The following is a 16819-nucleotide window of genomic DNA, read 5'->3' as shown; positions in this document are numbered from 1 at the left end:
AAAACCACCTGCTAAGCAACTGCCTTTTCTTTTTAAATAGCTCCATTATTTATCCCTCTAATAACTCCACTGTTGTGTCCACTGTTCTCCATATGGTGCGTTGTTGTTAGATAGAACATTTTCAGTACCTTAAGTAATGCATAAGATGGTATTAATTTTCAACTTCTATCAAATCTTTCTTCTCATATCAGGCTGTGTGCATTATATAATGCACTGCTGTGCCACTGCAATGACTCTTATGCTTAGAAATATGGGTGTCCTGATCACTTTTTTATCATCAGTCCAAATCCATTAAAACCAAGCATCTGTTAATCTGATATAAATCTGATTTATTTAAATTACACATACAGCATACTGCATTTTTGTACATACTACTGCTGCACAATGCACACTTACAGTAAGCCTACACTGAAATTAAATATGTTGGCTCTGCTTTAAGAAAACATAGTTTGCATAACGTTTTCTTGTAATATTTTGCTTAGTGTCTTATTGCGTTTCATATAGCAGGCTTTTCTGTAGAGACTTGCCAGTTTGAATCTACTGTGGCAGGATTTGGACAAGATTTGAACAGCCTCACTTCATCTTCAGCGTTAACAAAATACATTTGCAGTTTTTAACTGAAAGCAAGACATCAGAGGTTCACCTGCACAAAGCCACTATCCCTGGGATGTTGGAAGTTCAGAGGGAAAATGACTGATGTTTACTAAAAACTAATTTCTTTCTGCTGTTTATGTTTTATATCCCATGTGAGGGTGTTCTCAACACTCCACCTGTAGCCCTTTAAGGCAATGCATTTTTGAAAGGTGGCATTCAAAACAGGAATGGATTAGGCTTTATATAGGTGGGATTGGCCTCAATCTCAATTCTGTAGTTTTTGTAAATTCAGGACAATAGTATTACTATACAACGATATACAGTGTACAAAGTCCTTAGAATTAGTGGTGCTAAATGATGCCATTTCATTACTGTAGTTAGCATCTACAAATAAAGAATGGTCTGGATCAGTAAACCTAGAATCAAGGAAATAAGAATGAAAATAATCTGGTTGAGCATTTTCCTTAAAAGCTGTTTAGATTTGTCCAAACTTGAAAGCAAGTGCAGGATTGACTTACGCTTTCATGTGACCGGTCTGAACAGTGCACTTGCCTGCCAGTCCATTACACACCTCTAGCAACAGCCTCGGCTCCCATTTATCTCAGTCTGCCTACAATGGCAGGAGAGAGGTCTGTTAGCAAGCCCCCAGGGATGGCTGCAGCACCTACAGCGCAGGTCCAAAGGTTAAACAATCGAAAACATGTGCAGTACATAAATATCTCAGCTGATAGCAATCTCAGCATGGGAAAGCAGGGTTTGCATAAGGGGCTCAGAACAGAGGATGTAACCTCAGATAGAGCAGGAGGGAACACACAGGCATTCAGACAGTCTGGTGGGGCTAATGGAAGCCATGGCAGTGGCAGTAGCAGCTTTGTGCTGAGGGGAGTTAGTTATCAGACTGATGGCCTTATCAGCACTAAGGGCCTCTATCACACATCCCACCTCTGGGTTCTAACACGGGGTCAGTGCACAATGTCAGACTACCAGAGACTGGCTCTCTCTCAAGGAACAACACTGGATGAAGGTAAAATGTTGGATGACCTGGTGTGGTCAACAAGCAGAGCTAATGCAGCAGCTTTAAAGTAGTTCAATCCACTTAGATTTCTCTAGAATTTAGGATTTTTCTATACATTTTGCATCACAAAATTGTTACTGCTTATATCTGATACTGTAGTTTGACTGCACTGGAGTCAAGAAGTGACCGAGCAGATGCATTCATGGACTATAAACTTACGTGGATATATTACATGAAGATATGTGAGCTGCCAACACAACTGAGAACAAATTCTGTTCTCAAAAGAAATTTTACTTTTGTCCCACTAAGTGTAATTGACTGTCTGGAAATTTGTTTGTTCAAGGTCCACCTGACTGAACTTTTAAGGATCCAGGACGTCCACAGTTGGATTACTGTGCCACAATCTTCGTCATAGTTGCAACTGATTAGCAATCTTGATTGCAGCAGTTTGGGGCACATTTTTAGGGTCAACACACCACTTAATCTTAAAATTTAAGTGATGGAAATAATGCGTGTGTGTGCAACAGCAATTTAGGGAACTGTTTAACACGTGTGGAGCTGAAGTGCCCTAAATGTCCTCTAGTTATAAATCTGTATAAATCTGCTGCTGAAGGCCTTGAAAACCTATTCTCTTATTCTGTGATGAGATTCCAGATAACAACACGGTTATTTACCAGAGTTATAACAATTCTGTTTATTTCATATTACAGATTTATTGTGTTTTGTCTGTGCTCTTCTCTCTGGTTTTAAGTGAGAATAAATAAGATTTTTTCATTGGACCAATCAGATTATAATGAAATAAAACCTGATAACACTGAGTTTTTTGCTTAAGTTGCACTGACAAACCAGAATTTTGAGTTTATACTATTATTAATTTGTGGCAAAAAAAATTCTAGCTCTAACTCTGATTTAACATTAGAGAGAAATTAAAGATTTACAGTAAAAGCTAGCTCTGGTTGCTGTTAATGGCTGCTATCATTTTGCCATCATGATTTGCATATATACTATACACAGGATGGATGCATACTTGATATTGTGGTCACTGTTTTACTGTGTGCAAACTTAAAAATTTAGCTGTACGGTAAATGGTGATTGTAATTAAACATTTTACTCTGGAACTTCTAATGAGGTTCAACCCAACCTCTTTGCAGTCCCTCAGTTTCTTACATCTTATTATTATTTAAAGCTCAACAGACATTTGGTTGCAGGCGCTGCAAACAAAGGTCAAAAAAGCAAAATGCTTTTTTCTGCACTGAATTTCAGAGAACAGTGACCATGCCCTCCTGTGTATAATAAACATATGAGCATTTGGCCTGCTCTATTTACCTCCTAATGAGAAACAAAGATCTGCTCTGGAGGGACTTGCATGCTTCAGACAATGAAAAACCCAGGGAAGGAATAAGCTCTCAGAATAATTCAAACCATTTGTGAGGGAACACGAGAACTTTGAATAAATTGGCCATACAAAAAAATGAGGCAATGTCCAATGTGTTATCTGTTGATGTGACATAAGAAAGCCATTGGGCAGATGAAAAGCATATATTGTTTCACATGTATGCAACGGATGTGATCAAATCTGCAGGGAGAGCAAAATAAATGCATGGCTCTTCTAGGACGTACATGGGATGAAGAAATAAAAATAAAAATACTGACAATAAATCAGAAAAACTATCATTTTATTAAGTTTAAGTAGGAGCAATGGGCAGATTGAGGAAGCAATACTCCTAAAAAAAGCCTATAAGTTCCATTACCTGTGGCATGAGGCCAGTCAGTTTAATATTACAGGTGGCTAGATTATGATTGTTGATTGTGTCTTTGTTGTTTTCTTTAACCATGAAGAGTAAAGGGGAGTCCTCCAAATGACACTGGAAAACATGACTGTAATGTCTGGACTGTGGGAATACAATCATGAGTAGACAAAGGCCAGTACTCCTGCCAACTCTGTGTGGATAAGAGGATTTTCAAAAAGGGGGGGGGGCAACCAGCCAAACCCCAAGCAACAGTGATTTGGAGGGAGGATACACATGAGGTTTGTAAGGGTATCTCAGAGGCCCTGAGTTCAAACTTCTGCAAGTCCCTTTAGCAACAAGCTGATATACTGCACTCTCTCCTGCTGTGACAGAAATACACCGGCCTCAGCACCAGCAGAACGAGGGCACTAGTGATCTGCTTCCAGCATAATATCTCTTATATCCATAATTATTCTCCTTCACAGGACTCCACTGTGTGTCCTGGTTGCCCAACTGGCTGCCTCTCTATCCGCTTCCTTGTTAAAGATGCTCTGAGGTCTCACATTTCACATTGCACTGCCAAACACCCCCCTTTCTTAACCCCAGCATTTTCAAATATTTCATGGTTCAATCCCAGGGCTGAGGAAGGCGGCTTCAGCGTGGCACAATTACAGTGGTTAGTTGGACTCCTCTGGTGGAGCCATGCTGGCTCCCAGAGTACCATAACTCGCAAACAGACAGGCCAGGAAAAACAGAAGAATGTCAGAGAGATCATTCCTCTTCTGTACTGAATCCTCTCATGAAAAGGCTGTTTGGAAAGGGATGGTTTAATTGTAGCAGTTGCAAGACACCTCACATGAACAAGTAAAGCGGTTCCCAACCTTTTTGGCTTATGGACAACAAAATATAATAAAAGAAATAGAAAAAAGTAGCTTTTCTATTTACATCACAGCTGATGTGCACTGTGACTCATCATATAACTTACTGACTGTACATCACACTGAAGGTTAAAGTACTCTGGCACTGAGCAGAAAGCGTGTGACTCATCACAGAAACAGCACATTCAATTAAAATTCAGTTGTGAAAGACACAAAGGAGAACAGCAGCTAATACTTCATGTCTTTTCCTCCAGTGACACTCTGTGATTGTTCCGCTTCGCCGGCTTTAGAGATGGTTCTGTGTTCATCCTCCCAGTTGGCCTGTGGGGCCTTGTGAATAAACACATGGAGGTTAATGTCTCATGTTCTTCCCTGTTCTCTGCAGACAGCTCTGACAGGAGTAGAAAGAAAGGAGCCTAAGAGGAAGAGCTGTTTCTGTAATACGCTAATCTGGCTTTCACATCTCTTTGTTTTAGGCAGAGAGATGGGATATTTTCCCCAAGCTACCATTGAGAAACATCTCGAGTCCAATGTGGTTGAACTGTCAAGGGAAAATTCTTCTCCTATTATTATTAGTATTAATTCATTCATTCATGTATTTATTTATTAGTTTTTTTGAGAACACCCCTCATACCCTAAGAGGTCTTTAGTGAGCTTGCCATCACCCACACATGCTGACAGTAGAGAGCTTCCACTTCCACGGTCCTGCACATGCCACAGAGGCGATAAACAGCTAGACCTCACCAAAGAAATAAGGATTCTAAGCAGCCTATCAAACAGACAAAGCCAGATGACAAATCTGGAGAGATGTTAAGAAATGATGCCATATTGCCCATGTATCTCCTCTGCCTGCCCTTTTTTCCATGCACACACACACACACACACACGTACACCCACTTCAGCTTGTCCTGGAAAAATCATTAGAGCCCCCACCATTACCACACACACACACACACGTGCACACTCACGCACTCATTGCATGCAGACGGAGAAATCCAGGGCTGAGAGCCAAAACGCCTGAGGGGCTTTTCATGACAATAACCTTCTGTAGAGCTGTTGTATCCCTCCACCTAGATCACGGAGAGGTGCTGAGGGATGGATGGGAAAATAAGTGCGATAACCATACAAAATATTAGGCGAGGAACATTCACACAAAATACAGAGGAGGAAGAAATCCGTGTCATTTTGCTCTCACGGCCTGGAGAGATGGCAGGCTAAATGCTCTTTTAAAACAGCTTGAACATTGAAATGATGATGGCTCCTTTTCCCTCAGTAAAGCACATTAATACATAGTTGAATGCCATTTCCACTTTTGTTAAATGGCTCACCTATTGAGTATTCAATTACAATGGCTTTCTCTCATTTGGAAGACAGGCCTGGGACCCATATAAATAAGCTCCCTCTGAGTGTGGAGCTTCAGAATGCATTGGACAGCAATGGAAGTCATGTGGAGCCCCTGTATGGGGATGGTATATAATGTTAATGGCAGAGGAATGAGGACGTTGTTGGGTATTGGCTGTGGGGCAAAAAAGCTCCTCATCCGCCTTACTGTTTTATAAAGGAAGCACACTTTTAAACCTTTTACACATAAAATGATCTGAACTGAAAAAGCCACGAATCCTGGCTTAAAAAACATCATCAGTTAGGGTCATTAATTCAGTCTTGATTAATCGTTCCATTTGTCTATAATATGTCTAAAATTCCACATTACAAATCCGCCAGTAATGGCCCAATCCTTACTCCCCCCATTGTGTGGTTTATCTCTTATGCCCAAATAGCAAAAGCAAATTGTGGCTAATTTTATCGGTCAAATCCACTAGCATGTGGTTTTTCCAGTGGTAATGATTCCCCCATTCGAGCCTAATTAACTGCAGTCATTAAATGGAGGGAAATGTAATGCCCTGGGTTCCATGTCAGGTAGTCAGAGGAGGACAGCACAGGAGGACTCAATTAGGTCTGTGCTGTTCCCAGGTTATCACAAGACATGTTTGCCAATTAAGTGAAGTAGTGTCTGATGTCTATGTGCCTCTGTCGGCACCATCTCAGAGGCCCTGGCAACGCAGAAACAGAGTCACTAGCCTCTCCATCCCTCCTCCATTGAAGGAACAGACACTACACTATGCCCCAAAAAGGCAGTAATTACAGGATGGATGGAAGACTGTTATATAAGCGCGAGGCTGCCGATAGACCAAGCAGGGCCTGCTGATGCCAGGTTTCAAACAAGTACCAGCAGGATCGAGTTACAGCAGAATTACCCAGTCAGAAACACAGACACATTTCAACATCAGAAGCAGGCAGAAGCAAGAGAAGAAGGTTACTGACATATTTTGGAGTCTGTGATATTGCTTTATGGAATTTCAAATGATCAAATGGGAATGGATCCCACTCATGACAAATAATGCAGCGCTCGATTCTCAAAAACTTCAACCTTGGCCAAAATTAATATTAGTTGCTTTCAAAATATGAGCTCTTATAGCTGCATAAAACATATTCCCCCAAGTGTATGGTGCTCTGTATCGTGACTCAGTAAGTGTGGGAGAGGAAGGCAAAGGCAGACAGACACATTAGCCTTCCCTTATGGCACATTCTGTGAGGCTATAGGAGTCAGACTGCATGATCCTGACTGTCACTGAATTGTTATGATCCATCACTTTGGGGGATGGAAGCTCAGGCGAGAGCAGGGCCAGGGGGGGCTGGTGGGGGTGAGTGTGTGCGAGACCGCCCTGTTGCTTGTCACTCACCATGCACCACTGCATGACCGCCAACCTTGTCTGGCTTGTGCACAGTGGGAGGTCTGGGGCTTGACTGTATGAGCAGTCATTCCCCACTCCCTCATCACAGCAGCCAACACAGAGGAAGGCCAAAAGGAGTCCAAACACTCCGGACAGACATTAGTTCGATATAGACCTCTCTGCTTGAGTGGTGAATATCTGCTCTGTATGTGAGTGAATCTCTTACTTTGGCAGTCTTAGACAAGTTCAATTTGAGAGAGCAAGCCCAGACCGCCTCCAAATGATAATCTCCTTCAACAAACATACATTGCCATTATCCAGAGTCATTAAACTCTAATAACTACAGATGTGAACAAACTTCTTATGCAAACAGGTACAGTACCACCTACCTTAAAATACATAAGACTTACAAAATGTACACTGTGGTTTAAGAAACAGAATCATTCCTCACAGCAATTACAGAGTGAGAGAGAGGTGCATATGTAAAAGGGAGGTCTTATGTTGGGAGAGGAAAGACAGGAAGAAAGAGCTGAAGTCAGCAAGAGCAATAAATCCTCAAATACTGAGCAGTTTCTTCCACTTCTGTCCTGTCTGTGGACCTCACCTCTAACCCAATCACAGGACTCTGTTTAGTAGCTTTAGCAGTTGGGAGGCAAGTTCAGTCCATTGATCACCCACTCCCCTCCTCCCTCCCTAAAGGGGCAGTTTATCCAGGCAGTACATCCAAGTCAAGTTCAGCTGGTCTGTTAGAGGATGCTTTCAATGCGTGCAGTAGTGACCACAGTCTGACCTCCAACCAGCTACTCACTTCCACAGAACCAAGAAAAATCAATAGATCAACTGGCATGAAATGGTGATGCAATTAAGATGAATGATTGCTGGACTAATTCATCTCTTTATGGGACAGTGATAAGTGAGAAGTTAAACCGATACTGAAGAGAAATGAGTGGAGTGAAACAGTGGAGCTGGTTAATTTAGCTTTAAACAAGGTGAGAGTTATGGTGTTAAACTAAAAAGCACTCAGAGAGCGAGTGAGTGCCTTCGCCAGGACGGCACAGTCCTTTGTATTTTATTTTTAGTCAACGTCTGCATCAAATTCTTGGTTCAACATCACACACAAGTTAAATGCCACTTAGCTGATGGCAGACTTGATTTGTTTTTTCTTTTGGAGAAAACCTAAACCCTGACAGGAAATATCTGGGCTTGTATCAGGATGAACGGTGCTAATGTTCACACTAACATGATCACTGAATCACAGCCAGTTAATAAATGAATCATGTTTCTGTTGTGCCACCTAAAGATATTCAAAAATCTATTTCAATTTACATCAAACAAGTCTACAGAAATTCTGAAATCGACAGGAAAACCACAAAGAACAGGGGTCGGGTATTCAAAGACTGGTAAAGATTTGTTTAAGGAGGAATAATACAAGCAGTGAAAAGCTAATGTTCGCATGCCAAGTCCATGGTCTAAAATGTTACCAAAATATTTTTATACCATTCTACTAAATAAGTAAATAAATAAAAACATACAAACTGGCAAAAATGACCAAAAACAACCTCTTTTGTGAGGTAAATATACACGCAAAACACATCAGACATTAATCAGAACAATGTGCTGACAAACAGAATATCTGTCCTAAAGAGGCCTAAACGCCTTGTTTCACTCACCGTCTCGTTGCCAAACAAGATGTCAACATAAGGCATGACCTTCATCAATGGCTCGTAAAAAAACTGGCTGATGAAAGGTGCTGAGAGGTTCATGGAGAAGATTTTGTTGTTATCTGAAGCGTGCTTCGCCACCTTCAAGATCGACTCCGGGGAGACAGTCAGGAAAAAACCCTACAAACAAGAAAATAATATGCATTACTCAGACAATGCTTGCATCATGTTTTCAGCAGTTTGACTGACCACTACTATATCAAACAGATTAATCAAACAATTAATCTTCAACCACGCCACAGGCAGCATGTTTTGTGTTTTGACAGAAAAAATGGGCCAGAATGGACTTAACTACCGGCTCCTATGGACTGAAACACTGCTAATTTGTGGGTTTTGGATACTAACAGGCAATTTTAGGGTGACAAGCCTTGGTATTACTGAAATAACACAGGAACCAGAAAGGGAAAAAAGCAGTGTTAGTGCTCAAAACCTTTATCTGAAATAGTTTCTTAGAACATACACAGAGCAAGACAAAGCCTGTGGCTAGGCTCCAAGGCTCGTACTGGAAGAAGCAACATGCACATATCCAGTGATAGAGCGAACAAAAGTCTTGTCTGGACTCTCCTTACTTGGAAACAAGAGAGGCTGGCCCACTCATTGTGTGAATGAATACAAATCAGGTAAGAAAACACCTCTGTGTTTCAGGAGGAAACCTGAAGCGAGACTCTCCTGCAAGCCACACAAAAACAATCCTCCTTTGATACTGATCTTCTTAACCTTGTTTTTCAGCAACAAGCTGCTCTGTAAAACCACTGTGTCACAATAGGCCAAAGAGGGGGAAGAGAGCAAAGGAAAGTTTCAGCACAGTGATACATTTAATCTGGCTGAAAAGCTCCCATTGTGGGCTACACCGCAGTTCTCATTAAAGCACTATGACATTTGCAGCAGTGAAGGAACAACTTCTAAGAAAAAGAATAATGCAGATGAATAGAGGGTGACTGTGTAGTCAATCAAATGTACAAGGTATTACAATACAGATGTGCATATTCATGGTATGATTCACACTCCAGGTTGCCATTCTCATTCTCCTACAATGCTGTACATCCTACTTTCTTTCTTTTTAATATCTTTAAGTAAAGATCCAGGTCAGCGCCTGTGGTTGCAATGTCACTGTACCATCTGTTGAAGGCTAAAAAGGTGTTTTCAATGGGTCTGGGAGCACAAAAGGAACTCACTCTGGGCTAATGGCCAATCACTGACCCTGACATTTTTCTTTTGCGGCGTGCCAATGTGTCAGAGGAAGGGGAGATTGTTTTCTGACACAAATGGTCTTTTTTGGTAGTTGAAAATATACTGTCATGGTTACTGCGATGTTAACAATGATCAAAGGCCGGAAGCTCGATCAAATATCCTGAGGGGTGGTGAACTTTAACAGCCATGCACAGCTTCTCTAATCACACAATGCTCAGTGTAATTTACTACCAACCTCACTACCACTGCCAGCGCCATCACATTAAATTGCTATGAACTCAGTACAGTAAAACATTAAAGCCCTTTTCATATTGGAACTATATGTGAGAACGCAAATGTCTGATTCAGTTAACCTGGACCTCAAGTGGTCTTTACCCTGCCAGCTCCCTAGGACAAAGTCTGCATAACATTCAAGTGGACCCATGTGAGAATACAGCAGCTTATAGTATTCACACCGAGGTAGTGGCCGTGTTGATGATGTTCTAGTATATGACTGGTGCAAAACCAGAAGAGAACAAACATCCGATGGCAAAGAAAAACGGTCATTTACAATGAAGACGGCAACAAAAATATCTAACTGCAGACAAGCAGAGTTTCATTAAGAGCCAGAATCATCAGACAAACTTAAGGTACGGCAAGAGATTCTGTTGTTTATGACCAAATTACAAACTGGCTACGTGACACCCTCCAAATACATACACACATAAATCAAACAGGCCAGGTGCATCTTGTTTGCTTTACTTATCCTTGAGATGTGTCTAGAACTTGACTGGGGTCCACCTGTGGCAACTGAACTGACTGGACATACTTTAAAGAAGTTCACACCTGTGTATATACGGTCCAGCGATTCACACTGCATGTCAGGACATAAACCAAGCAATGACATCCAAGAAACTTATGTGATAAAGCTGTGGTGAGGTATTGATCAGGGCAAGAGTATAAAACATTTCTAAAGCTTTCAGTGTTCCCAGAAGCACAGTGGACTCAATAAGTGTGAAATGGAAGACGTTTGGAACCACATGGACTCTTCCTAGAGTTAGTCGACTGGTCAAATTGATTAACCAGGAAAGAAGGGGCTTTGTCAGGAAGGTCACCAAAAACCAAACAGACTTAAACCCCATAAAACATCTGTGGAGAGACATGGAGAAGGCAGGTCATACACACTTCCCCATCCAGTCTGATGGAGCTTGAGAGGGTCTGGCAGGAAGAAAGGGATAAACTGCAAAAATGAAATATAACAGAATACAGTGTGAAGAAATAAATGGGTCTGAATACATTCTGAGGTGACTTATGTAATTTATGTAATACTAAAATATCTCATACTATAATACCTCATTCTTGTTTGATCACTCACATCCCTTTAATTCATGTAATCTGGATCTGAAAAACATTCAAATCCAATGTTACAACGAGAATGGTCTGAAAATGTTAAAATAGACAAGACCGACAAGCATCAAAACAATAACACAATAATCTTTATGATGCAACACCACTAGAAATCTGGGGCATTGTGTAGCTGAGAAAGAACAACACATTTAGTCTAGCCAGCGATTTAGTTTGCAGCCCTAAACAACAATCACACTCTAAGGGTTTCCGTTTCACTTCATAAGAGGTATAATTTTTTAATGATCTTTGCCCTAACTGTGCTATAAACACAAACCTTGTAAACTAACTAAAAAATGAATCAAATTCTACAAAAACAACCACAGCAACAAACATCTAATTGACGATTCAAGGAACCTTAAGTCTACATCTGTCATTCGGTGAACACATTCACATGCAGTGTTCTACAATCTGTCAATAATGATAAGCTTTGATGCACAACAAAAAAAAAAATGTAAAAAACATTTTAAAAATCTTTCTGTGTTGAAGTCTAAGTAATGCTACAGGAATCTTGTTCATAAAAATCAAACAGAGGATTTTTCCTGCAAATGTTGTGACTTTTGTGGCTTGTGGAGGGAAAGAAAAAGCCTCAGTCTGAGCCATGTGAAATTCCACTTCCCATCAGTAGTCTCTGTTGCCTACGAAAGAGGAGAAGTTAAGTCTTTAGTGCTGCAGTGCAGATCATGTATAAAGAATACAAGATCCAGTTTCCCAGGTGTCAGAGTGCCCTGTGAAGTGGGGTGACTATCACATTTCCAGGTCAAGATGATCAAAGCACTGAGTACACTTCGTACAATTTCCATCCAGCCAAAACATTCAATAAAGCATTTAGAAATGCCTTTTTCCTGGCAGACAATAATGCGGAGTGATGTTTGGCCATGTCAAGTGGAAATCTGAGGGAACAGTTGGAAAGGCAGAGCATCCATTTTCAATGTTTACCTTAAATAGACAAGCGACTTCCACTTTGCTCAGAGAAAGAAAATGTAAAAATGCTACTCCGAGATGAAATTAGTGGTAATCTAATTATAGAGGTCCTAACTACACAGCAGCAGCACGCCATCACACTTTGCCTGCATTATATCAGTGTTTTCCCTGGGGCTGCTCACATCTGAAAAGCTGGGTGTGATGGATGGCATGGTGTCACTAGGCTTAAAATACAAGTGGACACCTGAAGGGTAAAAGTGATCTATTTTGGGAAGGGCATTATTATTTGCACCAGCAGTAGAGGTGCTCATGGGAAAGTAAAAGCTTTTTATACAGGTCTATTTTAATTCATCCATCACCAGCACAGTGAAAACAGTAATTCATTGCAATTAGGACTGGATAAAAATATTGATTTTCTGATTCACTTTGATTTCTCTTTGAGCAATTCGATATTGATTATTGAAATCACCAGATCAGTCTTTACACTTACATCTTTTCTCAATAAGTGAGTTACATCTGCATCAAAGGTTATGTGTAGGCAGAGGTTACTTAAAATTTAAGTGGTCCAGTTCAGACTGTGTGATGTGGAACATGTCTACTTTGGGGAAAATAAGTTGTTACAATGGGCTCAAAATGGTTATGTTAAAAAGCTGTGTAGATGATAGATAACTATATTAGGTGCACTGAGTCGTATGGCCCCATAAACTGATGTGGATAGTTAGAGTCTATACAGCCCTGCCACGCTTTACCAACTGCTGTGACTTAGGATGGTGAGCTGACTCTGGACAACAAGCTGAAAATGGACAATGATGGACCCCTTGTTAGTGGAGCAATGTTTTTATTATTCCTGCTCAACTGTTTTGCACATGTAGATCTAGAAAATATAGATGTCATGTTTTGATAGTTCTGCTTTGGCCAAGGAAAATAAATCTTTGCTATTAATATTTTTATATTAACAATGCTGTGCTGAAATGACAACATATAATGTGAAAAGGGTCGCTTGTATTGACAACACAGAGGAATATCCACTTAGCAGTTCCACCCAGCTCTGTGGAGGTTTTTAGTTTCTTTCAACTCACTGTTTTGCTGTTATGGCTTGCAACTTTACAGTTTATATTAAGTCAGCAGGCAGCCAAGTTGTATTTAACCTTTTGTTCAGACTGTTAGCCAACAGAAACACTAATGGATTGTGTTTTGAAAATAAATGTCATTATTATTGCTGTGTGCTTTTACGCTCTTACAATGTCACACTATCAGACTACAAACCACATCGCTGCTCTGACCAATATATTGTTTACAGTTTGTGATCACTGGGCGCGGTACACGTTACTTATTCCAATTGCATCCTTTTTTGGGGCTCAACGTGGTGCAGTTTCACTGGAGAGAGCACTAATGTGACTGTACAGTTGTTCAGGTAAGGAACATTTCACTGGGAAAAACAGAAGAAACTTCACAAAGAGCAACAGAGGAGGGGTCTCTCTTCTACAGTGGACAGTCATGTACTTTTTGCTGCTAGTAGAAACCACATACAGTAAAAGCAGCAAAGTGTAGAGAACTGAATACAGTATACAACCAAAAGATAGGAAATAGAAATGCTGCAAACTAACAGAGGGGCTTCATGTATTCACCAGCAAACAGCAAACAATTTTGTAAAGTGACTTTGTTTCAAGCGATTTTATGGAGGTGTTTCTTCACGTGATAAATTCCTTGTTGTCAGTAAAGCCCTGTGAGCTAACCAGCAGTGTTTCAAAGCTTTCCACAGCCGCCCAGGCCATGCTATCCCTGTCATTACCATAGACAGCCCCCCCATCATGCTCTCTGGTGCACAGGGTTCATTACACAGAATTAGATGTCACACAGATCAGAGCGCGGATGATACCACACACTGCTCTCCTCCTCAGTTATCTCTGTAAAGCACCGTTGCGAAGTGGATCGATAGCTGAGGTTTGGAGCTTCATTAGCTCAGTATGACTCCATCTCCATCAAGACACCACTGGCACGCTACGCTAATGTTGCAAGATATATTTTACTCCTCGATTCCTGAAGGTCCTGCTGTTTTACACATAAACACGGAGTGACAAAACAAGACCTTCACACATGATGGATCAGTGTCAGTCTCTGGCTTGATAAACAGGAGCAAGACAGATTACAAACAAACAGAGGTAAGTGATTAATGGTGTCACAGAGTGCCTTGAGAGGAGGAAAAAATAACAGGAGGAAAAAAGCTCATTTAAGGCTTTTCATTTCAAAGGCAAAATGAGCGAGAAAAAAGCCTACAAAGCAGCAGAGATCTTCACAGTGCCAATGATGTTTGCATCAAGGCGGCCAGTTGGTTTCATTTAGAGACAAGTTCAATTAAAGCAACAGAGAAGATGAATGTGTAACAACCTCGCGACATCATTCAGCATTCCCTGCACTTTTAGGACGTTTGATGCAAGGCAACTCAACCGCACTGATAGCATCTGCCTCTTCTTCTTCTCTCTTCCATTAAGAATCATGTTCTGGTGGAGCTTATCAGGCATCTAGGAATTCATCCACTTCTTCTGAGGGAGCTGGAGGGGGGCCAACTGTACTAGAAACAGAAGGGAGGACTGTGCTTTTTAAGGCTGCTTGGAGATGAGGAAAGGGGGGGATATCATGTCAGCCAGGATCTCCAGGGAAACATAAATGTGCCACAAATGCTTTAACAACTGGGCAGATACATCACTTACAGTACTATCTGCTACAGTATTTATTTCTGAAACATTTCTCTGGTTTAAATATTATCCAGTTTTCAAGCTAGTGGATACTTTCCCTGATGTCATGAAGGTCTCTTGTGACGTACAGGTAACACACAGATGCACCTAGAAGGCTGAGGGCGATAACATACCTGTCCAAAGCTGTCATAATGAGCATGGATAACATTAAACCAGGGATGTAACGATACCAAAAACTTATTGCCACAATAAAATGTCCACGATATGATATTTATCACAATATTAAAAAATGAACAAGATGAAAAATGCCCTTTACTAAATAACAAATCTGTGTTTTTCATATAATGTATATAAAAGACAACGCAGCAGCCAATAGCAGTTCTTTTATGATATAAAATAAAATAACACATTGTTGCAGTAGCCGGACCTTTTGCAAATAGAAGTCGTCAAACTTGCATTGGAACATCAGTGTTTAAGTGGTTGGTTTTGTGTATGTGTGTCCGGTTTGTTTTCTCATCTCTGTTAAAGTGTTGCGCATGTCCTGTCCCCCCTGTTTCTGCAGGAAGAATCCAGACTGTTTCAGTCCTAAACGGGGCTAGTATTGCCTTCGTTTCGCAGTATTTGAAAATTATTCAGCATTGTTAGCTTTCTTTTGTTAATGTCATTTCTTGAAATGGGAAAACTGAAATGCTGCCACACAACAGCTCTAAAAGTAAACAAAATAACCATATGTAATATCCTGCTAGATACCGTCAATAGTCCAATGACATTATTGATACATTTTTCTATCACAAACTTACGAATACTGTTACATTCCTATTGAAGACAGTAAATCCAACTGTACCAGCCTGCAATTTGCACATCCATCAGAGACTATAATTACATTTACCTCAGATACCTCCACTCTGTGAAGTAATAGAGAAAACTACTTGCACAGAAAAAATTAACAGAAGGTTTTCAACCCCAGCCTGAGGTTAGGGGGTTGGTATCACAATATTTGAAGAAGTGGTTTGATTTGATTGGTATCTCACTAAACGTAATTTGAGACCAGCTTCAGGGTTTTTTTTCAAACAGCTGTCTTTCACTCTCCTGTAAAGCTCTACAGTTTCAAAAATGTGTTGGCCGGGGGAATAGGCCAGCCTGAGCGGGAGAGCGGGATGCCAAGGAATGTACTTAAGATCTAAAACAGACAAGATTTAAAGCCAAGAGCATTTAAATGCCAATACTAATCCACAAAATAAGTCACCGCACAGCACAAACTGACTCTCCATTACAGATAACATATGTTACCTCTGTGAAGAGATGAAACAGAAAAATGATGCCAGAAGAGACGTTTTCTTCTCCTAAAATGGTGTTATCTTGGTGACGAAAAAGAAAACCATGCTTCTCTTTCTCTCTCTCTCTCTCTGGTTTCTAAAGCAAATCAATGTTTCTACTTTGTCTAGTTCCTAGTGTTGTTCTTGCCTCCATCACTGGGAGATTAGCCCAGAACAAACAGTTTGGTTTGCAGAGAGTTAAAAGTTGCTAATGCATACACTCTCAAGTGTCCTTGTCTGCCACACTGCACTTAATTAGCATTTTAGTGTGAGCAGTTCTCTCTCCTTCAGTACCTCTGAAGGGGAAACATCACTCCGACTCACACAAACACACACACACTTTTTGAGTCAAGTTGAGGTCCAGCAGTTCTTTACACGATTTGAAAACAAGATGGGGAATGTAAAGGGGAGTTTGTGGGGGTCAGTGGAAAAATTGGTTAAAAATGTGTGCTGTGAAAACAGATGTCGTAGCTTCAGAGTCGTCTCTTCTGAACTTGCTTGAAAAATATTAATATATGGGTCAAATGTATAAAGCAGAGGTTCAGCGTCAGTGTCGACACTGCAGAGGGGTTTTTAGTTTCAGTGACTTGGAGGCTGTGCACAGACAGAAACAAAATTCCTGCAGAAACTCCTGCTGCT

The 16819-nt window shown here is 40.7% G+C and overlaps 1 protein-coding gene across 6 annotated transcripts in view; it reads right to left on the bottom strand.

Moving 5' to 3' along the window:
- Positions 1-16819, bottom strand: part of adkb (adenosine kinase b) — a 113618-nt gene that overhangs the window by 27532 nt on the left and 69267 nt on the right. For all 6 annotated transcript variants that reach the window (XM_020605269.1, XM_020605270.1, XM_020605276.1 and 3 more), the window contains exon 7: positions 8620-8790. In XM_020605269.1, the coding sequence (XP_020460925.1) occupies positions 8620-8790 (171 nt within the window). The remainder of the gene's footprint in view (positions 1-8619; positions 8791-16819) is intronic.

This window comes from Monopterus albus, unplaced genomic scaffold (genome assembly GCF_001952655.1).
Source record: "Monopterus albus unplaced genomic scaffold, M_albus_1.0 scaffold69.1, whole genome shotgun sequence".
Lineage (NCBI taxonomy): Eukaryota > Metazoa > Chordata > Actinopteri > Synbranchiformes > Synbranchidae > Monopterus > Monopterus albus.
This window is presented reverse-complemented; position numbering and strand designations above follow the sequence as displayed.